This window comes from Sinocyclocheilus anshuiensis, unplaced genomic scaffold (assembly GCF_001515605.1).
Source record: "Sinocyclocheilus anshuiensis isolate Anshui unplaced genomic scaffold, SAMN03320099.WGS_v1.1 scaffold180, whole genome shotgun sequence".
NCBI classification, from domain to species: domain Eukaryota; kingdom Metazoa; phylum Chordata; class Actinopteri; order Cypriniformes; family Cyprinidae; genus Sinocyclocheilus; species Sinocyclocheilus anshuiensis.
Window position 1 is genome coordinate 1390944 of NW_015554093.1, and position 25281 is coordinate 1416224.

At 37.8% G+C, this 25281-nt stretch overlaps 3 protein-coding genes, 1 long non-coding RNA gene and 1 pseudogene across 8 annotated transcripts in view; 4 read left to right on the forward strand and 1 right to left on the reverse strand.

The window, feature by feature from the left end:
- Window positions 1-369: 369 nt before the first annotated feature.
- On the forward strand, window positions 370-1695 carry LOC107669315 (N-acetyllactosaminide beta-1,3-N-acetylglucosaminyltransferase 2-like). Its single transcript, XM_016461487.1, has one exon. It carries the CDS (start codon window positions 370-372, stop codon window positions 1693-1695), a length of 1326 nt encoding a protein of 441 aa, XP_016316973.1.
- Window positions 1696-3702: 2007 nt separating this feature from the next.
- On the forward strand, window positions 3703-11861 carry LOC107669313 (U4/U6.U5 tri-snRNP-associated protein 1-like). Its single transcript, XM_016461480.1, has 20 exons — window positions 3703-4230; window positions 4631-4685; window positions 4791-4846; window positions 5694-5820; window positions 5934-6039; window positions 6153-6230; window positions 6999-7098; window positions 7238-7380; window positions 7553-7759; window positions 7847-7959; window positions 8040-8185; window positions 8322-8446; window positions 10077-10241; window positions 10405-10515; window positions 10603-10690; window positions 10780-10870; window positions 10960-11095; window positions 11185-11274; window positions 11410-11531; window positions 11619-11861. The coding sequence occupies exons 1-20, from the start codon at window positions 3975-3977 to the stop codon at window positions 11635-11637; spliced, it is 2334 nt and encodes a 777-aa protein (XP_016316966.1). The 5' UTR covers window positions 3703-3974; the 3' UTR covers window positions 11638-11861.
- Window positions 11862-12348: 487 nt separating this feature from the next.
- LOC107669318 (hypoxia-inducible factor 1-alpha-like) lies at window positions 12349-18787 on the reverse strand (annotated as a pseudogene).
- A 2189-nt stretch (window positions 18788-20976) lies between these two features.
- On the forward strand, window positions 20977-21919 carry LOC107669319 (uncharacterized). Its single transcript, XR_001631975.1, has 4 exons — window positions 20977-21041; window positions 21384-21433; window positions 21523-21579; window positions 21849-21919. It is a non-coding gene; the product is annotated as an uncharacterized LOC107669319 (long non-coding RNA).
- A 287-nt stretch (window positions 21920-22206) lies between these two features.
- The window catches only part of LOC107669347 (dipeptidyl peptidase 3-like), a 9110-nt gene continuing 6035 nt past the window's right edge, over window positions 22207-25281 (forward strand). Inside the window, exons 1-7 of one of the 5 annotated variants that reach the window (XM_016461523.1) lie at window positions 22207-22631; window positions 22772-22982; window positions 23067-23156; window positions 23258-23395; window positions 23467-23541; window positions 25054-25141; window positions 25251-25279. In XM_016461523.1, coding sequence (XP_016317009.1) covers window positions 22806-22982; window positions 23067-23156; window positions 23258-23395; window positions 23467-23541; window positions 25054-25141; window positions 25251-25279 — 597 coding nt within the window. In that variant the 5' untranslated portion in view covers window positions 22207-22631; window positions 22772-22805. Of the gene's footprint in view, window positions 22632-22683; window positions 22983-23066; window positions 23157-23257; window positions 23396-23466; window positions 23542-25053; window positions 25142-25250; window positions 25280-25281 lie in introns of all 5 variants that reach the window. The other 4 variants (XM_016461518.1, XM_016461521.1, XM_016461522.1 and 1 more) reach the window with 4 other exon arrangements.

The window sequence follows — 25281 nt, forward strand, 5'->3', positions numbered from 1 at the left end:
TTTTTTTTTCATCCCAGATTAGTGTGCTTCGTTTGCCCGATGGAAAATAAATGAAACAGTGCTGTATGCAAGGCGTTTCCATATGCAGAGTAAATGTTGTGATCCTAAAATACATGATGTAAATATCATGGGCGGTAGGATGCTGTGGACGTTGCCCAGTCAGGTGCACATAACAAGTCTCATGAGGCAAAACCATGGAGACACAATTCTTCAGAGACTTCCTCCTAGTGGCAGAAGCCCTAGTATTTCCCTCTAATAAAAACAACTTGGCCTTTCTGAGATTTCTCACCACTCACTGAACTCTGCTGTAATTCACAGAAATTTACACTGACTCATAATGTATTGTTCCTCTCAATTTTCTTCCAGTCCATGGCACGCTCCAGATGCAGTGGAAAGATCCTATGTCTGTGTCTCTTGCCTTGTGTGATGGTAAGTCACCTGTTGGTGTACATCATGGTGACCATTTTTGTAGCCGTCTCCTACTCCCCTCCTTTACCACAGCTGCCCCTCCATTTCATTGCCACCGGAGCCTCTGCAAACTCGGGAGCTCTTGCGTCCCATCCAGTTCGGCCCTTCTGGAATCTCAGACTAGAGGACGGGGCACTATGGAACCGCCTGCAGCACATTTGGGACAGAGAGCACAACCCCATATTGAGAGTTAATGGCACAAGGTCCAAAGGTCCAAGCCTTGATGTGATACATCTGCAAAAGACGGGAAAAACTAGTGCCTGTGAACAAGATGAGGCTTGGGCGTATCACCTGCCTGACTTTAGCACCCTTCCTGATCAAATGAAGGATTTTGTCCTGTCCATGCACTGCAGGCATTACGCTATCCTCATGGACCAACCCAACCTGTGTGCCGGGCAGGATTCTAAAACACCGTTCCTTCTGATGGCAATCAAGTCGCAAGTCGGCAACTTTGAGAACAGGCAGGCCATCCGAGAGACATGGGGAAGGAGCGGTCGAATCCGAGGGGACGGTGGAGGCAGAAGCTGGTTCGTACGCACCGTCTTCTTGCTTGCAAGGCAGGACACAGAGACAGGGCCTCATCCAGACCTAAGCTCCTTATTGAAGTTGGAGAGCAGCACCCATAGGGACATCCTTCTGTGGGACTTCAAAGACACTTTCTTCAACCTCACCCTAAAGGATGTCCTTTTCTGGGACTGGCTTTCAAAGCACTGTTCTCATGTCCACTTCATTTTCAAGGGAGATGATGATGTGTTTGTTAGGACTAAGGCTCTGCTGGACTACATAAACCATGTTGGAGTACAAAAGGCACATGGAAATAAAACGAAAGAACGGGACAATTTTGTTGTGGGGGATGTTATTGCCAATGCTTGGCCCAATCGGCAACCTGATACTAAATATTACATACCCGAAAGCTTCTATAAAGGAACGTATCCGGCCTACGCAGGAGGTGGAGGGGTGGTTTACACTGGTGCTTTGGCCTTACGTCTGCGGGAGGTCTCTCGTTGGGTCAGCTTGTTTCCTATTGACGATGTTTACTTAGGAATGTGCCTTCACAGGCTCGGGGTGTACCCCACTCATCATCCCGGTTTTCTTACCTTTGACCTTCCAGAGGACCTGCGGGAGAAGTCGTGTGCATATCATAATGTTCTCCTAGTCCATAAACGCACCCCAAAAGAAATGTTAACCCTGAGGAAGAAGCTACAGGTAACTCCTCAGGAGTGCTAGTGTACACTTGTTCATGAACTCAAAGTAAGGTAAATGATGCCACGGGGACCCGGACTGAAGTTATTTTCATTTTTACCACAAGGTATTTTGCCAGTTGGGCATGTTAATTTGCATAAAAGGCCTTCATTTTTCTGTGATGTTGGACTGTGCTCAGGGTTATGTGTGCAGTGGTTATTAAAAGGAGATCAAATTGGGATGGCAAGACAGTAGACAAGCTAAAAATAGCATGCAACATGGTTGACTTGATAGGGTTCTTGGTATAATGGTTCTGGTTCTATGGGAATAAGCATGTGAAAGAATATCTAGTGGACAATTGTAGAGTCTCGTGATGTTGTTGTTGTTGTAAGGGATTTAAAAGTTTGTGGCCCAAATACCAGGAGTTATCTCATAATGGAGTGAATCAAAAAATTGTCGTCAACATAATTCAGCGTTGTATTAATAAGCTCCTGGTTCAAAAAACAAAAGCTTTACTATTCTACCTGAAGCGTCTGAGAGAGTTTGTAGAACTTCCTGTTATTGCACACAATATTTTTACACTTGGAATGGTACATGCTTTTTCTGCTCTGTGTCATTGTCACATGTGTCATTTTCTCTCGTTAGCGTAAGAATTGCTGATGTGAAAACGGCTGGACAAAAAATGATTCAAGAGTATCTGGATTCCATTTTGGAGATCGTGGTGTACAAGTGCTTCTCAGCAAAATGATCTGGATGCCGCAAAACCCCATAGACATTGTCATCTGATTTTGGCCTTGTGGGCATAATTATAGCCTGGTGTTGTTGGTGGCTTAATCTGAATTACAACAACAAAACATAATAATGGAAAATAATGAATGACAGTAATGAACAATGTATGATTAATTTGATCACTTATACAACTGAATTAAATAACTTATTATTTAAATGTTTGTGCATTAATCTGTTTCATGAGATTTAATGTTAACACCAGTTTATGAACTCAGAGTTTCATTGTTTCACTTATTTTAATCTCTGTTTTCACTTGCATCTCTGTCAGTCTATGTTTACTATTAATAGTGGAAATATTTTGACTTTTATTTTCACTTCACTTTCGTTCTCCAAATTTATGTCAGTAATCATGCCAAATGAAGCTTGTATTTTCTTAATTATGTTATGGAAAATCAGATTTTGAAATTAAAGCCATATTCCATATTTGAAATATCCATATTTCAAACGTAATAAACACTTTTCTCTCACTTCCGCTGACTGCCAAACGTGGAAGACGTTCAGGTGGATGACGTAAGACGTATGCGTCGTGCACGCACGCGCCTCTAAGAAATTCAGGAGCAAAGGAAAACCAGTCTCCTCTTGGCTTATATCGAAATCCTCCGACATTTTTCTTTACAAAATTCTCGTTTTGTGCTTCTAATTCATGAACGGCGTTTTGTTTTGTTCTCTCTCCACGTTCGTCACTAATCACACAACGCCGACGTCCTACGTCATCCGCGTATGACAGATGGCGGAAGTGAGAGAAAAGTATTTATTACCTTTGAAATATGGATATTTTTCTTACGAAAACGCATGGATTTGCTACAGGAGGCCTTTATTCACCCCCCAGAGCAGTGTGAGGGACGTTTTATTATGGATGCGCGCACTTTATTTCACGTCTTCTGAACTGTTGACAACCAACACCCGCTTACCCCCATTGAAAGGCTTGGAGGGGCCAGGACAATTTTTAATATATCTCCGATTGGATTCGTCTGAAAGAAGAAAGTCACATACACCTAGGATGCTTTGAGGGTGAGTAAAACACAGGCTAATTTTCATTTTTGGGTGAACTAACCCTTTAACAACATGGAACATAAAAGCCAGTTATTTATTTTGTTAAATAATACTTTTAACAACATGGTGTTATAAAAAAAAAAAACGTTTCTTACAATATTATTCTCATACAGTATCAATGAGCTTTATAAATGAGGATAGCTGTCTTTCTTAGAGATTAACGCCCTCCAAACCAGTAGGTGGCGCTCCCGTTTTGTCTTTGTCTATTTAACCCGGAAGTTGTCAGTGCGCACTGCGTTCATCAAACGATTGTGTTGTTGCAGTAGTACTAGTCGTGTTTTGTTAGTATTTACATTTTATCTGCCCAAATAATTACAATATAATGCTTTACTAACAACGCGCATAATATAAGTTAGCTTATGATGTCTTTGTACTGTTGATATTACGTAAATATTTACCGGTTCTCCGTGTTATAGTCCACTGAAGTGCGTTAGGTAGCACTAAGACACATATAGCACATTTAGTCCGCAAACAGACCCGATATGGGTTCATCAAAGAAACACAAAGAGAAGGAGAAAGACCGGGATCCAGAGGACCGGCACCGTGAGCACAAGAAACACCGTCACAAGGATCGAGACAAGGAGAAGGACCGCGAGCGAGAGAAGAGAAAGAGATCCCGCTCCAGAGAGAGGGGCAGCCGGGGAGCAGAGAAAGACAGGAGCGGTAAAGCAGAGAGGAGCAATGCGGAGCCGCGAGTCAAGAAGGAGAAGCCTGATCCTGCTTTCGAGGACAACAGCGGTCAGTCATCCTGTCCACAAACTTCAGGAGTTACTAGAACTGTGTTGACTTGCTGTTCTGCACCACTGTTATCAACATATACTTTGAAATGGCAGACATATTATGAAAGTGTGTTAAACTCCCTGAAGGAGATCCCAGAATACTACAACATACGATACTTTGATGGAAACTATTACTGCAGCAAATTATGTAAGGAACTGTGACTGCATGTCTTAACCTGTCTAGGTAGGCAGCTGATTGAGTTTTGAGACACAGCCTTTATCTTATTCTCATTTCGGACTAATGTTCACCATGGTAGCCAGCCATACGTCTCATTGTCCCACTTGAAGTAATCTCTATGGCTTTGATAGAAGTCTTTGAGTTGGATGGTGCTCATGTGTGTCAACATCTTATTTTGCAGAGCCAGGTCCCAAATCTGCCAGTGGTGATGCTTCACTCAGCATCGAAGAGACCAAGTATGTTTTATAGCATACTGTTATTTGTAATGGGATGTAAAATGTAATAAATTTAAATATAAGTATAATATATTTTGCTAAATGCTATTGCTTTTTGTTTTGCAGTAAACTGAGGGCCAAACTAGGTTTGAAACCCCTTGATCTGAATGTAAACAAGAAAGGTAAGAATTTGATGGTCATGTTACATCAAAGTGCTATTTACCATTCAAAAGTTTGAAGTCAGTAAAAAAAAACAAAAAAACTATATATATATATATATAATGCTTTTATTCAGCAAGGGTACATTCAATTATGACAATTGTAATTAAAAAGTGACGGTTAAGGCAGTAAATCCTGAAAAAAATGTATCACATTTTCCAAAAATGAAAGAAAGAAGGAAAAAAATTAAGCAGCACATCTGTTTTCAATATTGATAATAACAAGACATGTTTCCTGAACACAAAATCAGCATATTAGAATGATTTCTGAAGGACCGTGAGACACTTAAGGCTTGAGTAATGGCTGCTGAAATTTCAGCTTTGCCGTCACAGGAATAAATTACATTTTAAAGTATATTCAAATAGAAGACAGGGTAACACTTTATGTTAAGGTGTCCTTGTTACACACGTGACATGTACTTACTATTATAATAACAATTAATTATGCATAATTACATGCAAGTAACCCTAGGCCAAACCCTAACCATATAGTAAGTACGTGTAATTAATTAATATTACTCAGTACTTAAATGTATAATTGCACTGTAACAAAGACACCTTAAAATAAAGTGTAACCGAAGACAGTTATTTTTGGAATAGTTCACAATATTACTGTTTTTACTATATATTTGCTTTATTGTACTATATTTACTATATTTGATCAAATAAATGCAGCCTTGGTGAGCATAAGAGACTTCAAAATATACTGACCACATACTTTTTAATGTGAGTGTGCACGTTTAATTACTTTAAATGTAACATCTTACTTTAAGCTTTTTTCTAAATCTGTTATTATTTGATGGTCCCTCAGAGGCTGGAACTAAGGAGGAGCCCCTCCTGGCCGAGGCCATCAATCCTGTCCACATCAGACAACAAGCTGAGATGAGAGAGAAACTGGCTGCTCTCAAAGAGAAGCGTCTGCTCAATCAGAAACTGGGGTAGGCAATTTTTGCCACCTGCAAAAGATCACAAAACGTCTACTATTGTAATTATATGTTAGTCAAACAAAATTTTACTAATGTCAGCCTATCTACCTTTTTTGTGTTTTCAGGAAGGTGAAGGTGCTTGGAGATGAAGAACCATGGCTGGACGACACAGCTGCCTGGGTGGAGAGGAGTCGCAAACTTGCCAAGGAGAAGGAGATGGCAGAGAAGAGGGTGAGGATATAGGAATAGACAGTTGTAGAGACAACCAAATGACTAGCTTTATGTTTGGCTTGGCCTTTATTAGTCTTTTTATTTTGTTTTCTGTGCAATTCCTTTCTCAACAGGCCAAGCTCCTAGAGGAGATGGATGAAGAGTTTGGTGTGAGCAATCTGGTCGAGCAGGAGTTTGCACAGGAAAGGAGGGTGTGTGTGATCTTATTGATGCTGTCTTGCTGTTCCCCAGTCACAATTCTTGATTGTCCAGACAATATACAGTGCCCCCCTAAAATATCTCTGGTACTTCTGCTGTAATGCCAAAGTTACTCATTTTCAGATATTTTTTATTTACACAAGGTGTGGCAATATATTAAAATAATAAGATAATTATATTAAAATATCTAAAAATTATACATAATAACAAATAGTTATAGATAATTAAATTTAAGTTCCATACATTTTAATAAATGAATTTTTTTGTTTACTCGCAAATAGCAATTTCTAACCAATAACATATTTTAGAGGTTGGCATGCTTACAAAATTTTATGCATTATAAAAATTAAGATTTTATTAATGTACATGAATTTTCCATGTCTAGCGATCACACTTTTAAAATTATACGTTCTCATATATTTCCACTTGTTAGAAATGACAGTTGTTGAGGGGGTGAATTAAAATAAGAAATATCTCAGTTTTAAGCTGGTTTAACTCATTTTAATTGTTATTTAGTCTTATTTAAAGTCATCTTTAGGCCCCCTTCAAAGTTGACTGAGACCCTGTATTGGGCCTTGGCCCCTTAGTTGAGAAGCACTGCTTTAATCAAAAGAAAAACTGATTAAAAATAGCTTTCATCATGTAACAGTTGTTGGTAGAAAGGTTTCTTTTTTTAGATTTCTTTGTAATGTATTACCTATTATCATAGTATTGAATATCTGTTTATATGTTTATTTGATTAATCTGTTTTTACTGACCAGGACGCATATAGCTCACGTGATCTCAAAGGGCTCAAGGTTCAACACAAGATGGAGTCTTTCAGAGAGGGGGAAACAGTTATCTTGACTATAGAAGACAAAGGTGAGCTAACATGATCATGCTGAATGTGGATAAATGTACTGTTGCTTTAGATGAAAAAGCATCCGCTAAATCACTGACACCACCTACACACACTCTCGTGGGCACACTCAAAGTTTCCCTGTGTGGGTGATTTTCACAGGCGTTCTGGAGGAGGAGGAGGACGTGCTGGTGAATGTGGGTCTGGTGGACAAAGAGAAAGCAGAGAAAAATGTGGAGCTAAAGAAGAAGAAGCCAGATTACAAACCTTATGAAGAAGAGGAGAGTGTGGATGACATGGTCGTTGTAAGACTGCATCTGAAATTCCAAATTCTCCAAATGCATTAAAACCTATTTAAAGTCTCACATGGCCAAAAATACCACTGATACTTGTCAATAATCAATTAAGATTAGTCTACTATGTGATTTCCTCTTCATTAAATGTAGCATTGATATGTTTTCTTTGAATTCTTTCCAGTTCAAGCCAAAGGCTGTGCTGTCAAAGTACGATGAGGAGATCGAGGGGGAGAAGAAGAAGAGTTTCAGGCTCAGTGCTGGAGGTTTTGTGGGGGGTGAGAGAGAGCGGGAGCTGCAGGCCATCAGAGAGAACCTACGCAATCAGGCCCAGTCTCTGGACATGCCTGTTCTCACCCTTGCCAGTGAATACTACACGCCACAGGAGATGGTGAGAACAATCTGTTTAAGTGCACTGGGTTTTGAATTTCATTTCATTCTTGACTGACGTTCATTTTTTTGCCACGTGTGACATCAGGTGGGCTTTAAGAAGACCAAATGCAAAGTCAAGAAAATCAGAAAGAAAGAGAAAATACTCCAGGTTGATGACCTCTTGGTTGATGACACGCGAAGCTCAGATTTCGGTTCCAGGTAAAGTCTTCACTCATTTGCTGTTTAATACTCCTGTGACACCACAGTTATTTCAACCCAAAACTGGTTCTGGCACTTAGGTCTCGAGGCCGAGGTAGAAAGCAAGCAGATGAGAAGGAGGGGGTGGAGCATGGAGGTGTTGCTATGGAAACCAGCAGCAAGGCCAGTGATGTCCTCCAGCAGTCAGATGACATTAGAATGGCCGACATGGACATTAGTGATGATGGTAAGAGAGAACATTTTCATGTCTAAAGTTAAAACCTGTTTTTTCTTTTTCTAATGGCATCTGCTCTTCCTTTGAAATTCAAATGAATTGCATCACTATTCTCTGCACCCACACTCTTTCTCCTTGTCTATCTCAGAGGACTTCACCCCTCCAGAGCCTACTGCATTAGAAGAGGATGAAGCTGAGCAGGAGCTCCAGAAACAGCTTGAGAAACAGAGGAAACTCAGACAAAAACAGATGCTCAAAGACTCAGGAGAAAAGGTCAGGACTTTCAATTCCTGAAGCGCTTCTTCAGAAATATATATATATATACTAGGGGTGAAACGATACATGTATTCGTATTGAACCGTTCGGTACGAGGCTTTCTGTTCAGTACGCATTACAAACCGAACGATTCGTTGGACTAATCCTATTACAGCATATTATTTATTCTATTAGGTTAGATTAGTGCACGTGCACATAGAGAGTGCATTCTTTCACTGCATGATTCAGTCTATTAATAATCATTTAGAATGATCACAAAATTCAAGATATGGGGACAGAAAATGTATATATTTACATAATTTCATATAGTTAATCAATATCACACGAAGAGTGCCGTTTTTTTCTCCAAAAATCAGCATGATTACACATTATTTTTACAACAGTTCAATAAACGAGGTTAATTAATAGACTTACATTTTAGACACCATATTGCCTGTTTTTGCTCAATTTCGCCAACAAAAATAAATCCAAACACAGCCACAGCACTGTTTTGCGTCTCTGAGCAACATGGTGTTTAGTTCCTGAATGAATCAACCTTTAAATGATTCGGTTCAATCGTAATGAATGACTTATTAACAGTGACTTGCTGCCACCTGCTGGCGGTTTTAATTTCACATTTAAAGTATCTTTAAATTTTAAAGACACTTTTTTTAGGCACAATATTGACCGTTTTTGTTCTATTTTGCAAACAAATATAATTCCAATTTGCGTCTCTGAGCAACATGACACTGTTTTGTTCCTGAATGAATCAACCTTTAAATGATTCGGTTCAATCGTAATGAATCACTTCTTAACAGTGACTTGCTGCCACTTGCTGGCGGTTTTAATTTCACATTTAAAGTATCTTTTAATTTTTTAATTAATTTCAAACATCAGTTGTCAACGTTTTATATTTAAAATATCAAAACATTATTTATGCATTTGTAACTGCAGGTTAAAGCATTGCGTGTCTCTCTGAGCTGCATTAAACAGTGTGTGAAAGCATCTAAATGCCATTCAGATGCAACTTCTGTTTCCTCTGCATTGCAAAGATGAATTTAGTCAATACTGACTCCATTTGCTTGGTAACAGCCCAAATGTCTTATTGGCTTATTAAATGAAAGAGAAAAAAAAGACTCAAAAGGTGATGCACATTTTTTGAAAAAATGGCTTTATAAAGGTAAAACATGCCCATAAAAGGTAAAAATCAATTTAAACTTATTGGAAAAGATTAATCTGCTACATGACAATAGGCTACATCAGCTGGAATACTTCAAACCGGAGCTGTTTTTGTTTTATATGCTGCTAAGAAGACACCCCAGAAGATGGGTCAAGTATAGCTCCATCATTGTTCAGAGTAAAAAATGTGTTTTAATAAATTAATCTTTTGGAAGGCCAAACAAAGTAGTTTCGCTTTCACAATGAAACCACGTCATGCGGCGACGGCCTAGAGTGAGCGGCAGCGGGCTCGACGAAGGAGCGGCCGGCGGGCTTGCGGCAACCACATGTGACGACCCCGGGCTGGACTTCAATTCAAAAATTGAAATCGCATCATATGACCCCTTTTAATAATTACAAATAATAATGTTTAAATAATGTTTATTCAACTGTTTCTTCTGTATCTTTCCTTGCATTTGGTGTTTTTCAGGTGGCTGAGCACATGAATCAATTGGTGAAGACGGAAGATGATGACAACAACCCAGACAAAAAGAACAACATTGTCTTTAATGCAACCTCTGAATTTTGTCGCACTCTTGGAGACATCCCCACCTACGGGCTGTCAGGAAACCGAGAGGACCAAGAGGATATTATGGTATGCAGCATCCCGACCCTGTTCTGTTCTAGTTCTCAACGGCCTCCACTACTATTCTGGATGAAGAGCCCATTGTGAACTCTGGTCTCGCACCTGCACTACACTTAAGATATATAGTTTAACTTGCGGATATTAAATGTGTCTGTTTGTTTGGGTCATACAGGACTTTGAAAAGGATGATGAGAAAGAAGGAGGCGGACAGTCAGACTCTGATATGGATGACAACGTGGGCTGGAGCACCGTCAACCTGGATGAAGAGAAAACCCAGGCAGATGTGAGTCTTCTGCTCACCTCACTGACAGTAATTCAGTTGGACTGGGAAACCTTCACTTCAACATGATTTTTCTGTTTTCTGTTATAGTTCTCAACGACCTCCACTACTATTCTGGATGAAGAGCCCATTGTGAACTCTGGTCTCGCTGCCGCTCTACTTCTTTGCAAAAACAAAGGTGAGATATCAATCAAATCTGATTTTGAACTGAATAGAATGGGTAACAGTGTCTAATTTATTAAAAAAACATTCACTTAACTCTTTCAGGACTGCTGGACACACAGATGCTGAAGGTGGCTCGTGTCAAAGCCCCAAAAGGAGCTCTACCAAATGATAACTACTGCATCGAAGACAAGATGTAAGTAGATGTTGCAAAACTTTCTCCAGTGGTTGTTTCTTATTTGAAAAAAGCTGAGATGTTCCCATTTCCTTTTCTTTCCACTGCAGGAATATTGATGACAAGTACAGCAGGAGGGAGGAATACAGAGGCTTCACTCAGGATTTCAAAGAAAAGGATAACTACAAGCCAGAAATCAAGATTGAGTACGTTGATGAGTCTGGTCGCAAGCTCACCCCTAAAGAGGTCCGTGCACGTCACATCATTAGATAAATCACTACTTCCTCCTCCTAAAATGTCTATATGAGTGCTCAGCCTCATTTGTCGTCCTCCAGGCTTTCAGACAGCTGTCCCATCGTTTCCATGGGAAGGGCTCTGGCAAGATGAAGACCGAGCGGAGGATGAAAAAGCTTGAGGAAGAAGCGGTATGTTTTTTTTTTTTTAGATCGCCAAGCATATTAAACATGAAGCACCATTAACTGACATATTAAAATCATAATTCATGATTCTGTTAGGGTCGTAGAAGTCATCTGACTTCTCGCATGTTTGTTTTCCTGCAGCTGCTGAAGAAGATGAGCAGCAGTGACACTCCTCTGGGCACCGTTGCTCTTCTGCAGGAAAAGCAGAAGTCCCAGAAAACTCCTTACATTGTGCTGAGTGGCAGTGGGAAGAGCATGAATGCGTTAGTATTTATTCAGGATTTCCATTTCAGCTATTATGCTCGATCTACGTTCTATTTGTTAATTGTTTTCTTATCTTCTTTTCACAGGAATACCATTACAAAATAAATCTGGATACTTGAACCAAACAACTGGTCTTTCACACAAAATCTACTCATTTTAGCCATCTTTTAAAAATGAATAGGCGCAACCAGTGATGTGTATATACAAACCCTGTTTTGTGTGTAAATTCACACCCCTTGATTTGATTTCTTAATTCATAGAATTTTCTGTAGAACACTGTATTCTTTGGGTTTGTTTTTTTTCTCATTAAAAACTTGCGATGAAACTGATCTAATATTTTTGATGTATTACAAGCATTTGGGTTTGTTTTGTAGATGTTAGTACTGATTACACATGACAATAGGAATATGCTTAAAAGATGCATTAGACATTAGGTACATTCAGGAGTTCTTTAGCTGGCGTTTGCTCCACTGTTTTTCGCTTACCAGTAACTTAAGTTCCAGTATCACAACTGCATCGCCATCTAATGTGGATCAGAATCTCCTCTGAGTTTTATGCAATTTACTCTGATACTAGTGAGTTTTAGACGGCGGTCATTTCATTTGAGGGGGTGTGACCTGCACCATGTATAATTAAAATTGTGGAAAACTGCGAGTACAGTCTTTTAATCGCATGAGTGCACACCATTCAGATGACATTTTGCAAGAACACAATTTATTTCTTAATGTGCAAAACTTTATTAAATTAGCATGAAACTACTATGCACTATTAGTAGGTATATTGATAATATACCATTTGATAAAATGGAAACAAGATATGAAGGGAACAATTAAGAGTGCCAAACACACTCTGATGGTCATATTATTATTAAAAAAACAAAATGCACAACATAAAGACATGAAAAATTGTGAATTGAGACATTTGTGAGAGTGCAAACAATAAATCCTTAATTCATAAAAGTTTCTAGAATATGTTGAAATACAACAGCAATGGTATACAAGATGCAACACCATAATTACTACTAAAGACCTGTTCACACCAAGAATTATAACTATAATATTAGCATTCACACCAGAAGACAATAATATTCTGTTTATTGTAAGCGTGTGCACAGTTTTGTTCTCAGCCGCTTTAAACGCTCAAGCTTTTTACGGACTTCTGATTTTTATTGTTTATCAGTTGGAAAAAAAAACTTCTGAAAGTGATTCCAATGGTACTGTTTCCAATGGTATCGTTACAGTTGTGCTATGAACATCCATCTTCTCATAGAATAATTATGACTATAGATATTGCCCTTGGTGTGAACAGGCCTTAACACTGTAACCTCAGAAAGGAGAGGTTTGAATGCAAAGCCCAATATTAGATGAATAAAAACAGACTTCACAACAGTCCCACAGGTTTTAGTAATGTACTCTAAAGCAATGCTTGCAGGTGTTGTTGTTATAAAGATGCATTAATGACCGAGTGTATGTAAGTGATACATTGTATTCAAATGCACATTGTTAGTGTTTTGTTTTGTATCAGCACCACGGCACTCTTGAGGCCACTTGGTCCAGAACAGCTATAATTTCTGTCCCTTGGAGCAAATATGATGTGGGGTCAAGAGGTGCATTGACCTCACACTCCCACCCGCTCAACACAGGCAGAGTCAAAGGTGCTGGGAGTGCTTTTACATCAGCACGGTGTCTTCTGTTCTGAGGATGACGCTTAGGATTCTCTGGAAGTGATTTGAACTTTATTCCAAGTGTATCTGGGTCTCCGCCATATGGCCTTGGTGATGATCCATCTAGTGGAAATGCCAAAAATGTAAAATGTGTCATGTAAATTAAGAAAATATTTTTTTGATGAAATCTGGGACCGATTTCTTACCGAAGATCCAGCTGTTGGGATGTTGTAGAACTTTCAGCGCATCCTCGCTCCTGTGAACTGTCTCACTTTCAGCAGAGAAGAACTGATAATTATGCTGTTTATAATTATAATTATAAACCTGGAAGAAGAAACGAGTCCAGTTACTTAATGACAACTTTGTTTGAATGTATTTTCAGGGCTGTTTAAACTCAAAATATTCAAAATATTTCTCTTTTAGATATTTTTGACACCGTATTGCCGGTTATTTTGTACATTTTTGGGAATAGTTCCATGAAGTCTAAGCAGAATCAACAGGCTGTACATCGGAGGACTAGAAGAAACAGTAATATAAAGGTTACATTTGTATGCACATAAGCACAGTACCTTCGAAATTCTGTTCACAAGATTTTGTCTCTCATTCCAATGCTGTGTTGATATCAGGTTAGTATCGCTGATCTTGTAACAAAATAAATGTAGTAGTGTTTATTAGTGGTTTGCAAAATGCATAAAGAAGCATTAGTGTACAATATGAAATGACCTTTCTTATTAGACACACCTGTTTGTTAGAAAATAATGACTGACACTTTGTTGGGTATGTGTAAGGCCCCTTTCAGGCAGAAAGACTGTTCCCTCTGAATTTTGCAACTGAGGATCCAGTTTTTGATGTGGACTATTGAATGATGGTCCACACATGTTTAGTTCGGTGCTGTCGTCTGTCTCCCCTAAAATGGGAGTTAGCAGGAAGTCCTCTCCGTGCATTGGAATGTATGGAGCCAGACTGTCCAAGTCTAACTCGCACAGATCCTACAGTAAAGCACAGCACACAGGAAGGTTGTTCATAACCATGTATACTAAAATTCACAAATTTGGGGCCAGTAAGTGTTACTGACCGACTGTTTTAAAAATTGATAATAATAAATGTTTCTTGAGCACTAAATCAGCATATTAGAATGATTTCTGAAGGATAATGTGACACTAAAGACTGAAGTAATGGCTGCTCAACATCAAATGAATAAATGACATTTTATGTATAAAATTATATAAAATATATTCAAAAAGAAAAGTTATTTTAAATGCTAATATTTTACAATATTGCTGTATTTTTGATCAAATAAAAAAAGCCTTTTTGCAACATCTTACGACCCCACATTTTTGAAGTGTAGTGTAAATATGTTTGGTCTATGAGTACAGTAATAATTCAGTCCCATGGTATATATCAAAGTACTATGGCATTAACATCTGATACCACAGTAAATTTCGAAAGGGTACTCACACAATTGAAATTGCAGCACTCTTCTGAGTTATGTGTGATCTCTGTACAGTCCTGAACTTCCTGTATGTCACCCTCTGAGCAAAAACAGAATTCATTATCATGATAAACTTAGTTTTTAATATTTGAAATATCATTTCCTGTGATATTTTCACATGTTAATTTTACCTTGTAGGACTTGTTGTAGGACTATTGTGCTCATTTGATTTGGTTTTCAGGCTGCTATTGTCTTGCTGGGCTGCAGTCAGTGGAAAAGGGGCAGGCTGGGATTCACATGGTTTCAGAAGTTGTTCTGTCTGCTTCAGCAAATATGTCAAATCGGGCTGCTCCACTCCACTACAAAGGTACAAAGTGAAAATTTTAAATTAAATAAAAAAAAAAAAAATAAATAATAAAACTTCCAGGGAATTGAACCTATGACCTTGGCATTGCTAGTGCCAATATTCTAACCTAAGAATGTAATTGATGCAGACGACACTCTCTGGTACACCAGTACGACTGTTGCACACCAATGATGCGTCTGTCTCTGCCCACACATAGCCACCATGTCCGTGCAGCAGCCGATATTTACCTGTCGACACCTGACCCTTGGAAAGCACTGTTCCAGACAGATATTTGAACACTATTAAAGAGATTCTGTTATTTACTCATTCTCATGCCATTTCAAACCTCTATGATGTTCTTTCTCCCATAGAAAACAAAAGTTTACAAAAAATAAAATAAAATAGTTTGACTTAAGACTTGCAGTATCTTAGAAATAACAAAGTCATATGGGTTTGGAATGACATGGATGTTTTTTTATTTATTTTTTTTATTTAACACAAGGCATAATAAAATCAGTCAAATTAAGCATACAAAGTGGAAAACAGATGACAAGATATTCCTCTTACAGTAAACGTGTGCCTTGCGGATTTGCTGGCTGTCTGATGGATGATAGTACTGGTACATGGACTGGCCCAACAGCTCTGTGTCACAAAAGCCGGTCAACTTCACAACCCTGAGCCAAAAAAGAGCTTCAAATGTAAAGACGGCCCAGAGAGGGTGAAAGCATTTAGGTTTTTGCCCTTGTAAGCAGCATATATATAAGCTCATACCTTGAGTGGCAGTAGGTGAATTTCATGTCTGGGCTGTGTACGCTCATAAACGTACTTATATTCAGCGCTGCATTCAGTTCAGTGATCTCCTGCATGGGCAAAACCCTGCACTGAAGAACTAGACAACTGGATCCAGGTGTGGAAGATGACTTTTTCTTTCCAGTACACTGAATAATCTTCAGACAGTCAAAGATGTGAAAACAATGACGATTGTGTGGTCTTTTGGAAACAATGGGAAGGCACAAATGCATTCTTACTTTCCAAGGAGTCAGCTTCTGGTTCATCACACTTTTTATTCTGAGGATCACTTCACAATCTTGCTGTTCTCGGTTTCCTGAAATATTAGAAGCCAATCAGATCATAAACCAGCCTGGACGAGCATGGAAACTTAGGGTCGAACTGATCTTTTTAGCAAGAGGTGCTCACCGATCAGTCTCGTGAGAATGTCTTTGACCTCCATCTGATCACATGGATGCAAGAACTCAAACAAACTCCTCCCGATCAAATCCATCTGGAAGTGAAACATACGAGATTTCCTAAAGGTGCCAGTAAAGTGATTCCAAGTACAGGCAATTCATTTCGTTTTAGTGTCATCACCTGGTTAATTCCAGTGTGTGCAGTTACGCCCTTAGTGGTGAAGATGACCTTGCCATTCAAAGACAACAAAACCACAAACCCTCCGAGGGCAGAATCTAGCAACTCCCTCTCATGACATTTAGACGATACTCCTACAATCACAACGACCTTTAGAAAACTTGCTTTCTTTCAACCCCTTTTCTTTCTACCTGGTGAAGGAGGAGAGGACTGTGTCATCATGGACAGTGCATAGGAGTCTATGGTGTTCATAAGATCCCTCAGGTGCAATTAAGCGATTGTGAGATGTATGACTGACGCTTTGTCGAGCTGGCCATCCATACTCGGGTCCAGAGGCAGAAGAGCAGTTAACTCCTTGAACAGTTGACTCTCCTTCCTCCTCCTGCTCCGTGCCGCCAAACGAGAATGCGCTTTTCTCCATTCTGTGCAGACCCTGTATTTAAAGTTTGAGAATTTGAATAACCACAAAACATAAGCAATTTAAATGAAGTTGTTTTGCTGCATTAGTTCTTTGCTACATCTTTCAGAATGACAGACTCAGAATGGATAGTACATTTACATGCAATATTCATTTTGTTCAAAAGCATTTGCATTTAAATGTTTCATGGACTAGGTTTAGTTTTACCATAAGCATGCAAACATTTTAAATGACATTGTTTTGGTTGTATGAACATGCTGCCATTGTCCTGACTCTCTATTAGCATCAGAGAACGGAACATTCTAAAGCCACCATGTACCCTGAAGACAGAGGGCAGCACCAGTACTGATGGAAAAAGAGACGTCATGACTGCGTCATTTTGTCTTATCACTACACTCTAAAAAATGCTGGGTTGTTTCAACCCAATTTTGGGTCAAATATGGACTAACCAAACTGTTGGGTTAAAAAGTTAATTAAAAAATGTAACCAAAATTTAACCCAACAGTTGGGTTAGTCCATATTTGACCCAAAATTGGGTTGAAACAACCCAACATTTTTTAGAGTGTACCAAGCGTAGGTGCCTGCAGTTTCTGATATAATGTCATGTCTTCTGAGAATGCATTCCCACGTGCATTTACATGCTTTTTGCACTCACTTTGAAATTTTGCCAATTGTTGATTTTTGCAACATAAATCCATTATTTTATACTTTATTTATTTTTAACAAGAGTAACAAATTTGCTTAAAATGGAAGGGACTTTTAGGTAAATACGCACTTTTAGGTAAATATATTTATGGACTGGTGGCATGCAAATAATTGTCAAAATTCCTCTGTATCATTACTTTTGCATGCCTTTTTGCAAATTGCTGGTTTGTTGTTTGAGTATTAGCTGAATATTTTACACATTTGCAAAAAGCCACTATGAAAAAGGCACACTAACAGAGGGATTTCTATATATTTGACTTATAATGCTTGTTTCCCTTCCTTTTTAACAATTGTTGTCTACCGATTAAAATCAGAAAAATTAGTTAAAAACAAAATTGAAATAGTTTTAATATGTGCATTTGGTCCCAGTTTCACAGGTTAGTTCTGAAGAATGTACTGGCACTATTCGCAAAAATCATTCATTGTTAATTCAGCTTCAGTGTAATAAGCAATGAATGATATTTCAAACAATGTCTTATTCATTCAGTTATTTGCTATATCTTTCCACATAGCAGACTCAGGATGTATAAAGGGTCTACTCACAATATTTGTTTTGTACAAAAATATTTGCATTTCCCATTGACTAGCTTTAGTTTTTGGTGAATTAAATAAAGTTATGGACTATCTGGTGGTATGCAAATAATTGTCAAAATTTCTTTATAACCGTTTCATAGTGCCTTTTTGCAAATGGCCGATTTGCTGTTTGGGAATTATCTGAATATTTTAGTAATTTGCAAACACACTATGTAAAAGACATTATAGCAATGATTTTGCATGCCACCAGAATGACAATAACTACATTTAATTATTTTAAAATACCCATTTCCTTCCCAATTTCAGCATTTTATGTTTTTCTTCTAATTAAAATTTGTTAAAAATGAAATATAATTTGTTTTAGTATGTTTGTTTTGTCCCAAATCCTCAGAATAGTTCTCATGAATTCATTGGCACTATTTAAAAATCATTAAAAATGAATTGTAAATGCAGCTTGGGATCAATAAATGATATTTCAAACATTGATAGACTCTGAATGCATAGTTTGTCTACATTCAATATTTGTTTTGCACAAAAACCTTTGTATCTGCATGTGACTGTCATTGACTAGGTTTAGTTTTTGTACTCACCTCCTTTCCTTCTGCTCAATTAATATTTGCTTTCTTCTAGCTTTTCCATGGCACTCTTTACTCAGTTGATCCCTAACCGTTTCCAAATGCTTTAAAGTCATTTTAAAATGTAAGATGACTTAAAGCGATCATGTGCTCATGTCAGGCATCGTGGTCATGTTCAAAAAATGAGCAACTGACATACTCACAGATAACTGGCTGTAATCTCTGGGCATGTTCATGTTTATAACCACTTTCTCTGTAGGGGCCTTTAGACCCTCCCCTCGTGTTCCATGTGACAGTTGGCCATTAATCACCAATAGGTTTGCCTCTGTCAAAACAAGATGGTCTTTTACTTTTCTAAGAATTCAGATCTTGTAAATAAATATTGGGTTTTGAATCATAACTGCCACTTATGATTCCAGGAAAACTACTACCAGTTTTAAAAAAGATTGTACATTCTACATTAATTTACAGCAATATAAAAAAATATCATATTTTCTTATGCCTTGTTAACTTGAACTTGAGTTAACTAAGATAAAGATTATTGTCACTATCATACAAATACAGACTCGGCTACAGACTTTAACACAATTACACAATCCAGTAATTCAAACAAAGCACAAAAATAAATGTAGAGATCATATTAGATATTGAAAGATTGAAATAAGAAGAAAAAAACTTGAAATAATCTCTTAACATTCTTCAAAACATATCTAACTACCATCAATACAACAAATATGACACATTGTAGTACAATGTAAAAACGAACAAATCTGATGCCTCGAAATGCTTGAAACATTACCTTAAAATTACCCATTCTCCACATGGATCGCTGAAAAGCATGTTTGAGCCTGGGTTTGTAATAGTAGTCCATTGTTCAATGCCCAAACATATCTGTAAGGATACATTACATAGGTGGTATCACTGCAGAGGAGATCTTCATTTTCATGTCGGTCCCACTTCACTTTATCTCTGAAATGCAGATACACGGATCCATTTTTGGTCAAAGCAAATATTGGGTGGCATAGAACCAAGGTGGAATCACGGTCATCTGTAAAGAAATTCCAGTCTAATGTAAAAAACTAAAAGGAATAATTTGTGCAAAATGAATTGTTCCATTCTCCTTCTCCTCTAGTAAGGAGAATGAACATACAGGCAATTGTGCCATCCCAGTGACCTGTTGCATGTATGTGATTTATTGACATTTGCTTTCTGTGATTGGCTTGCTCTAAACCACATCTTTGTTAGCTGAGATAAAGCATGCTGGTCAGACTACTTATTAAATATATATGCATGTAAATTATGCTAACCAAGTATTTTTGTTTTATATGTTTTTTTACACAACACCACCACCTTTTACTCACCTTTTACTTAAGGGACATCTACGTTATCTCAATAAACAGAAAAATATATTATTTTCTTTAATTTATTATACATACTATATTACATTTGATTAAAAGTTGTGCATTTGGCATTATGCCTATCAGCCAACAAAGAAAAGAGAAAAGCAGAGGCCAATATAATGCAGCCAATGACGGTTCATCAGAAGGTGCTTGACCCATTCAGACATCCGAACAAGAGGTTACTATCTTCTCATCTGGCGCCACTTGGATCATCTTGATGCCCTGACCAAAAGGGTCTGGCTACAGCTGGCGCTTGCACTCTCAGACGTGCATTCTCAGGCTTGCACTCTCAGACACTTGCACTTCCGCTAGCGACGTCACTTCTGAGAGTGCAAGCGCCAAGCTGCAGCCAGACCCTTCTCGCCCTGACTCCACAGTGATTACCATTCCCACCCTTCAGCTGTGTGCCAGTCTCCCACGACTGGAATAAACACTGAGCTGATTTTAATGTTCGGGGGTTATGCTCAGTTTTTTTGATAAAATACTATTAGAATAGTGAACAGAAATTGAATTCCAGAAATGGAATTTCTTGAAGTATTTACTACTTATTTATCATTAATTAAGTTACTTACCTCAATGTAGTGAAGTAGTTTTCAAGGTTTAAAAGATAAATTGACTGACTGATTGATTTGTTTTTTTAAATTGATTTAACCTTTATTCTAGTTTATTTAATCTCTTTGGGCTGGGCTGTTTCACTTCATTATTTCACACCTAAATGTATGCATGGCCAACTATTCTCATCTGCCAGTGTGACTGTCAGAAAACCACCACAGCACAACAGATAAATGATCCTGGGTGGTCGCAGATAGACAATTTCCTGTTGACAGAAAGTTTAGAGTGCTGGGAAACGAATTCCACTTAAGTATTTAACTGATAAACAATACACGTTCATTTCAACAACATTAGCTAAGCTTCCAGTCCACTAATGCCAGAAATCATCTATATCGATGCTTTCTTTTTTTATATTAAACATATATGTTAATATTTTTACACACACACACACACTGCAGCCCAGAGTCTCCAGAGATGTGGTTGAAGGAGGATCAGTACATGTTTGGCTGGATCTGACCAGTGAGTTTTATTCACTTTTAGTCCAATCAATATTACTTGGCTTTTGATTTCACTTGACCTCATATTGCTGCCACAAGAGGGTGCCCTTTATGTCTTGAGAGCCTTTATGGCTGTGGCTGAATTGAATCTCTGTTGAACTGATTTGCAGTGAATTTTGCATGAATCTTTGGAAATAAAGTGGGATTCAAATGTCTGAGACCATTATTAGCTTCTATTTTACATGCTTTTAATTAATCAATTTAGATTTTTTTTATTACATATTTTATGTGGTTAGATAAACAATTTTGAGTTAAGCAATTAAACTCTATTTCAGTATAACATTTGTACTCATCAACATTTCAGACCGACAAATTGCCCTGATGCTGCAGAAAAAACTTCATGAGGCCTTTGAGGTTAGTTTTAAAGATGCACATTTAAGTTTTTTCCCATCCTTTGAACACAAGAAACTGATTTTCCTTGTCTTATTCTGATCTTTCAAAAGGCTTTTATCGAGACAAAGCTGGGGAGTTTGTCATACATGGTGGCCGTCCCTATAAAAGTGAGTACAGAGCACTGATGTTCTTAATCAATGAGGAATTTCAAAGCTCGAATGAGTCATACACCTTTGTTCTCAATATTCTTTATGTAATTTTATTGTCTTTTTTTTTCTCTTCATCTCTGTCTTTTTCTCTTTTATCTATTTTTTTTTTCTCTGTGTGCCTTTTACTACTATCCTCTCATATATCTGTCTTCTTTTTCTTTATATCTCGCTTTATTCTTCCTTTCTTAAAATACCCTCCTTATTTCTTGTTTCATGTGGTTTCATAGTTTGAAGAACCTATATATGGCAATAAGAACACAGATTTCACAACTTTTGTGACACCAGGAGCTGTTTTGAGGTAAACACACATGCAGTACATTCACATGTATGCCATTAATTATATCAGTCACAACATTAATACACACACACACACACACACACACACACACACACACACACACACACACACACCCATAAAAAAATCCCTCCTAAAACTGCTTTTGACAAAACGATTATTTCTTTTGCAATCCCTACGACGCGAAACCTTTTCACCCGCTGTTTCTATTGGTTCTCACGCATGTCAATTATCTTTTCCGTCATCTGATTGGCTGAGGGGCGGGGCATTCAATTGAATGAGTAGCGGAAGTAGATTCGGACGCTGGTGCTCATTTTTTTGACAGGAGTGAACCTGAACGCACAATTCATGTAGAAGTTGTGTTACGTGTTGTTGTTAATCTCTTGGATATTGCTTAAAGAGAAACCGTACGTTGGCTATTATAGATGATAAGATAATTATATAGTGAATTATCGCATCTTTTTTCATTGTCTGATTTCCTGCTCTATCAAGTGTGCTAACAGTATTAGCTGATCAGTAAAGTCCCAGGGCCAGAAGTGAAAGAGAAACTCTCTTTGTCAGTGCTGATTGACCTTTCAGCCAAAATCCAAACTTCTGACTTTGTGTGTTTGCATTTTTACATCTTACTGTATAACTATTGGATTGTATTAGCTGTGTGTGCGTAGAGAGAAGTTCAGATGTGAAGCTGTGATGTGAATCCCCAAATAATAACCAGGTGATTTTGTGCTTTTGCATAGTAAGGTATTTAATCAGTGACTGATGTTTTTGTGAATTTTCAAGCTGCCTAAAGACTGAAATGGTGGACTCTCAGTATTACCTCCCAAATGACATCGGGATCTCTGCTCTGGACTGCAGGGAGGCTTGCAGGCTGTTGTCTCCCAAAGAGCAAATGTATGCACACTACCTCTCTCGGGCGTCCTGGTACGGTGGACTGATCGTGCTGATCCAGACCTCTCCTGAGTCTGCCAACATCTACGTACTGTTGCAAAAAATGTTCTGCGCACAGGCACCACAGCAGCTGGAGGCAGTGGCGACTGCAGCTGGACTGAGCGCAGAGGAGTATCAGGTGAAACAACCTGTTACGAACACCAAAGTTAGCTAACATGTGTTCTGTGTTCATTTTTCGTAACAGCATTCTGTCTGTTTCCAGGCCTTCCTCGTATATGCTGCTGGACTTTATGCAAACATGGGGAACTACAAGTCATTTGGGGACACCAAATTCATCCCCAACCTACCAAAGGTCAAATACCCTACTTAATATGCCCCATTTGTGCTCTATCAGAATTTTATGTAATAATATAAGTTGTAGTGTTTGATAATTCTGCCTATTTTAATATGCAGGAGAAGTTCAAGGCTCTGGTGTGGGAGAGTCTGGCCTTTAAACAGAGCCCTGGCGACATGGAGACACTGTGGGGCTACTGCTGTGAGCTCCTCTACTCCCTAGAAGACAAGCAGAAACAGCTCGGTCTGGGTGAGAAGGTAAAATAAATGTAAGATATCATACAATCTGACTTGGTTTGGTGTTTTACCTAATAATGCCTTTTTCCTAGGGGATCTCGGCGTACTTCTCAGGGAACTGCTGCTTAGAAGACGCAGAGTTTGCCCAGAAATTTCTGGACTCCAAGGTATAGTGCACATGTGAGAGATCCGGCTAGTTCATTGAAGTAATATGAAAACTGTGTGGAATTAATGACACAAATACAATATTATCTCTCTCTCTGCTTTTGCTGCTCCCATCAGGGTTTGGCACAGCGGAATCCGCACATATAGAATGTTATAAATTTTTTTTCAATATTAACTAGGGGTGTCATGTCACAATATAACGCAATACAAAAATGCTTCATTATGCATTATGTATAGTTCACCCAAAGTTAAAATGAAAATTATTTAATTTAGCATCAAATATGGTCATCCCAGGAGGTCACACATTTGAGCTTCCATGTTTATTAATTATTATTAATAAATAAAAAATAAAATACAATATTTAGATATTTTTTAATGTTCAACCATATGTGTCTTACATGGTACTGTATTTTTAGCTAAACAGAATGATGAATATTTTTGTTCTGGTGTCATCATTGGCCTCTTCATGGGGGAGAACAACTAAATCCAAGCCGATTCAAATTCTCCCTGATCTAATGTCAAATTAAGAGTTTTAGTGAACAGTATGTTTGAACTGTTTGCCATATGTTAGAAGTAGTAAATGAAATGACTTAGCATGACTTTAGCTCTATTTTGGCTTTGTTCAAAGTGAGAGTATTGTGTCGTGAAATCAGTCTCGTGTATTGAAACAATTGTGACGTGAGCATGTTGTTACACCCCTATTATTACCACATAAATTAAGTTATATGAAGTATTAACATAAAGTTACATAGTAATATATATACATTTAAGAAGTAAGATATATAATTTTTTTTATATAAATATATGTAAATATTTTTATTAAATTCCTGCTTTTGTTATCATTGACAGAATTTGATATATATATATATATATACTATTTTATATATTTTTTTACTTTATTTTATCATGTATTTTGATCCCTGGGAACACACATATTGGGAAAATGTCAAACATTGAATACCTTTTAAATAAAAGCATCTGCCAAGTGCATAAAATGAATTCTTAATTTGGAAGAAATGTCAATAACAATTTACAATAACGTTCATTTTGTTAGCATTAATGAATCCATTAGATGTTCTGAGCTAACAATAAAGAATACATCAAGAGCATTTATTAATCTAGGTTAATTTCTAAATATACTAATATGTGTTTTAACATTTCAGGTCGTATAAATGAACATGAGTACTATGAACAAATATGAATTATGTGTTAATAAATGAACATTAGTATAGGTTAATAAATACTGTAAAAGTATTATAACATTATTGTTCATGTTAGCTAATGCATTAACTAATTTTAACCAGTTGAACAATATTGTAGCTTATTCATTCGTTTACATTTGTGCATTTTGGTAGACACTTTTATCCAAAGAGACTTGCATTGCATTCAAGGTACACATTTAATCAGTTCTTGCGTTCCCTGGAAATCGAACCCATGATCTTGTTGTATCCTTTACTGACCGCAGCTATTTCTGCACAAATCTACTAGTTTACCAATAATAATCATCCTTGTAGAACCTGAGTGCCTACAACACCCGTCTGTTCAAGACTGAAATAGATGGGAAGCGGTGCTATGAGGTGCGTCTGGCATCTGCCGAGAAGGGTGAGTATACAGAGCAGCTTAAATCCAGTTTGATATAAATCACTTTTCATTTGATTTTTTCCTTCTCTTGACTGTTTTCTCATTGCCGGTATTTGCCTCCCATCTGCAGACAACTGTGCTGTTGAGGGAAAGAGTGAAGT

Excerpts from the sequence above, each read along its gene's own strand:
- LOC107669313 (XM_016461480.1), top strand. The coding sequence starts at position 3,975 with ATGGGTTCATCAAAGAAACACAAAGAGAAGGAGAAAGACCGGGATCCA. Across the intron at positions 5,821-5,933 it reads CTGCTCAATCAGAAACTGGG|GAAGGTGAAGGTGCTTGGAG; the intron begins GTAGGCAATTTT and ends TTGTGTTTTCAG. Across the intron at positions 7,760-7,846 it reads ACTACACGCCACAGGAGATG|GTGGGCTTTAAGAAGACCAA; the intron begins GTGAGAACAATC and ends GTGTGACATCAG.
- LOC107669315 (XM_016461487.1), top strand. The coding sequence starts at position 370 with ATGGCACGCTCCAGATGCAGTGGAAAGATCCTATGTCTGTGTCTCTTG.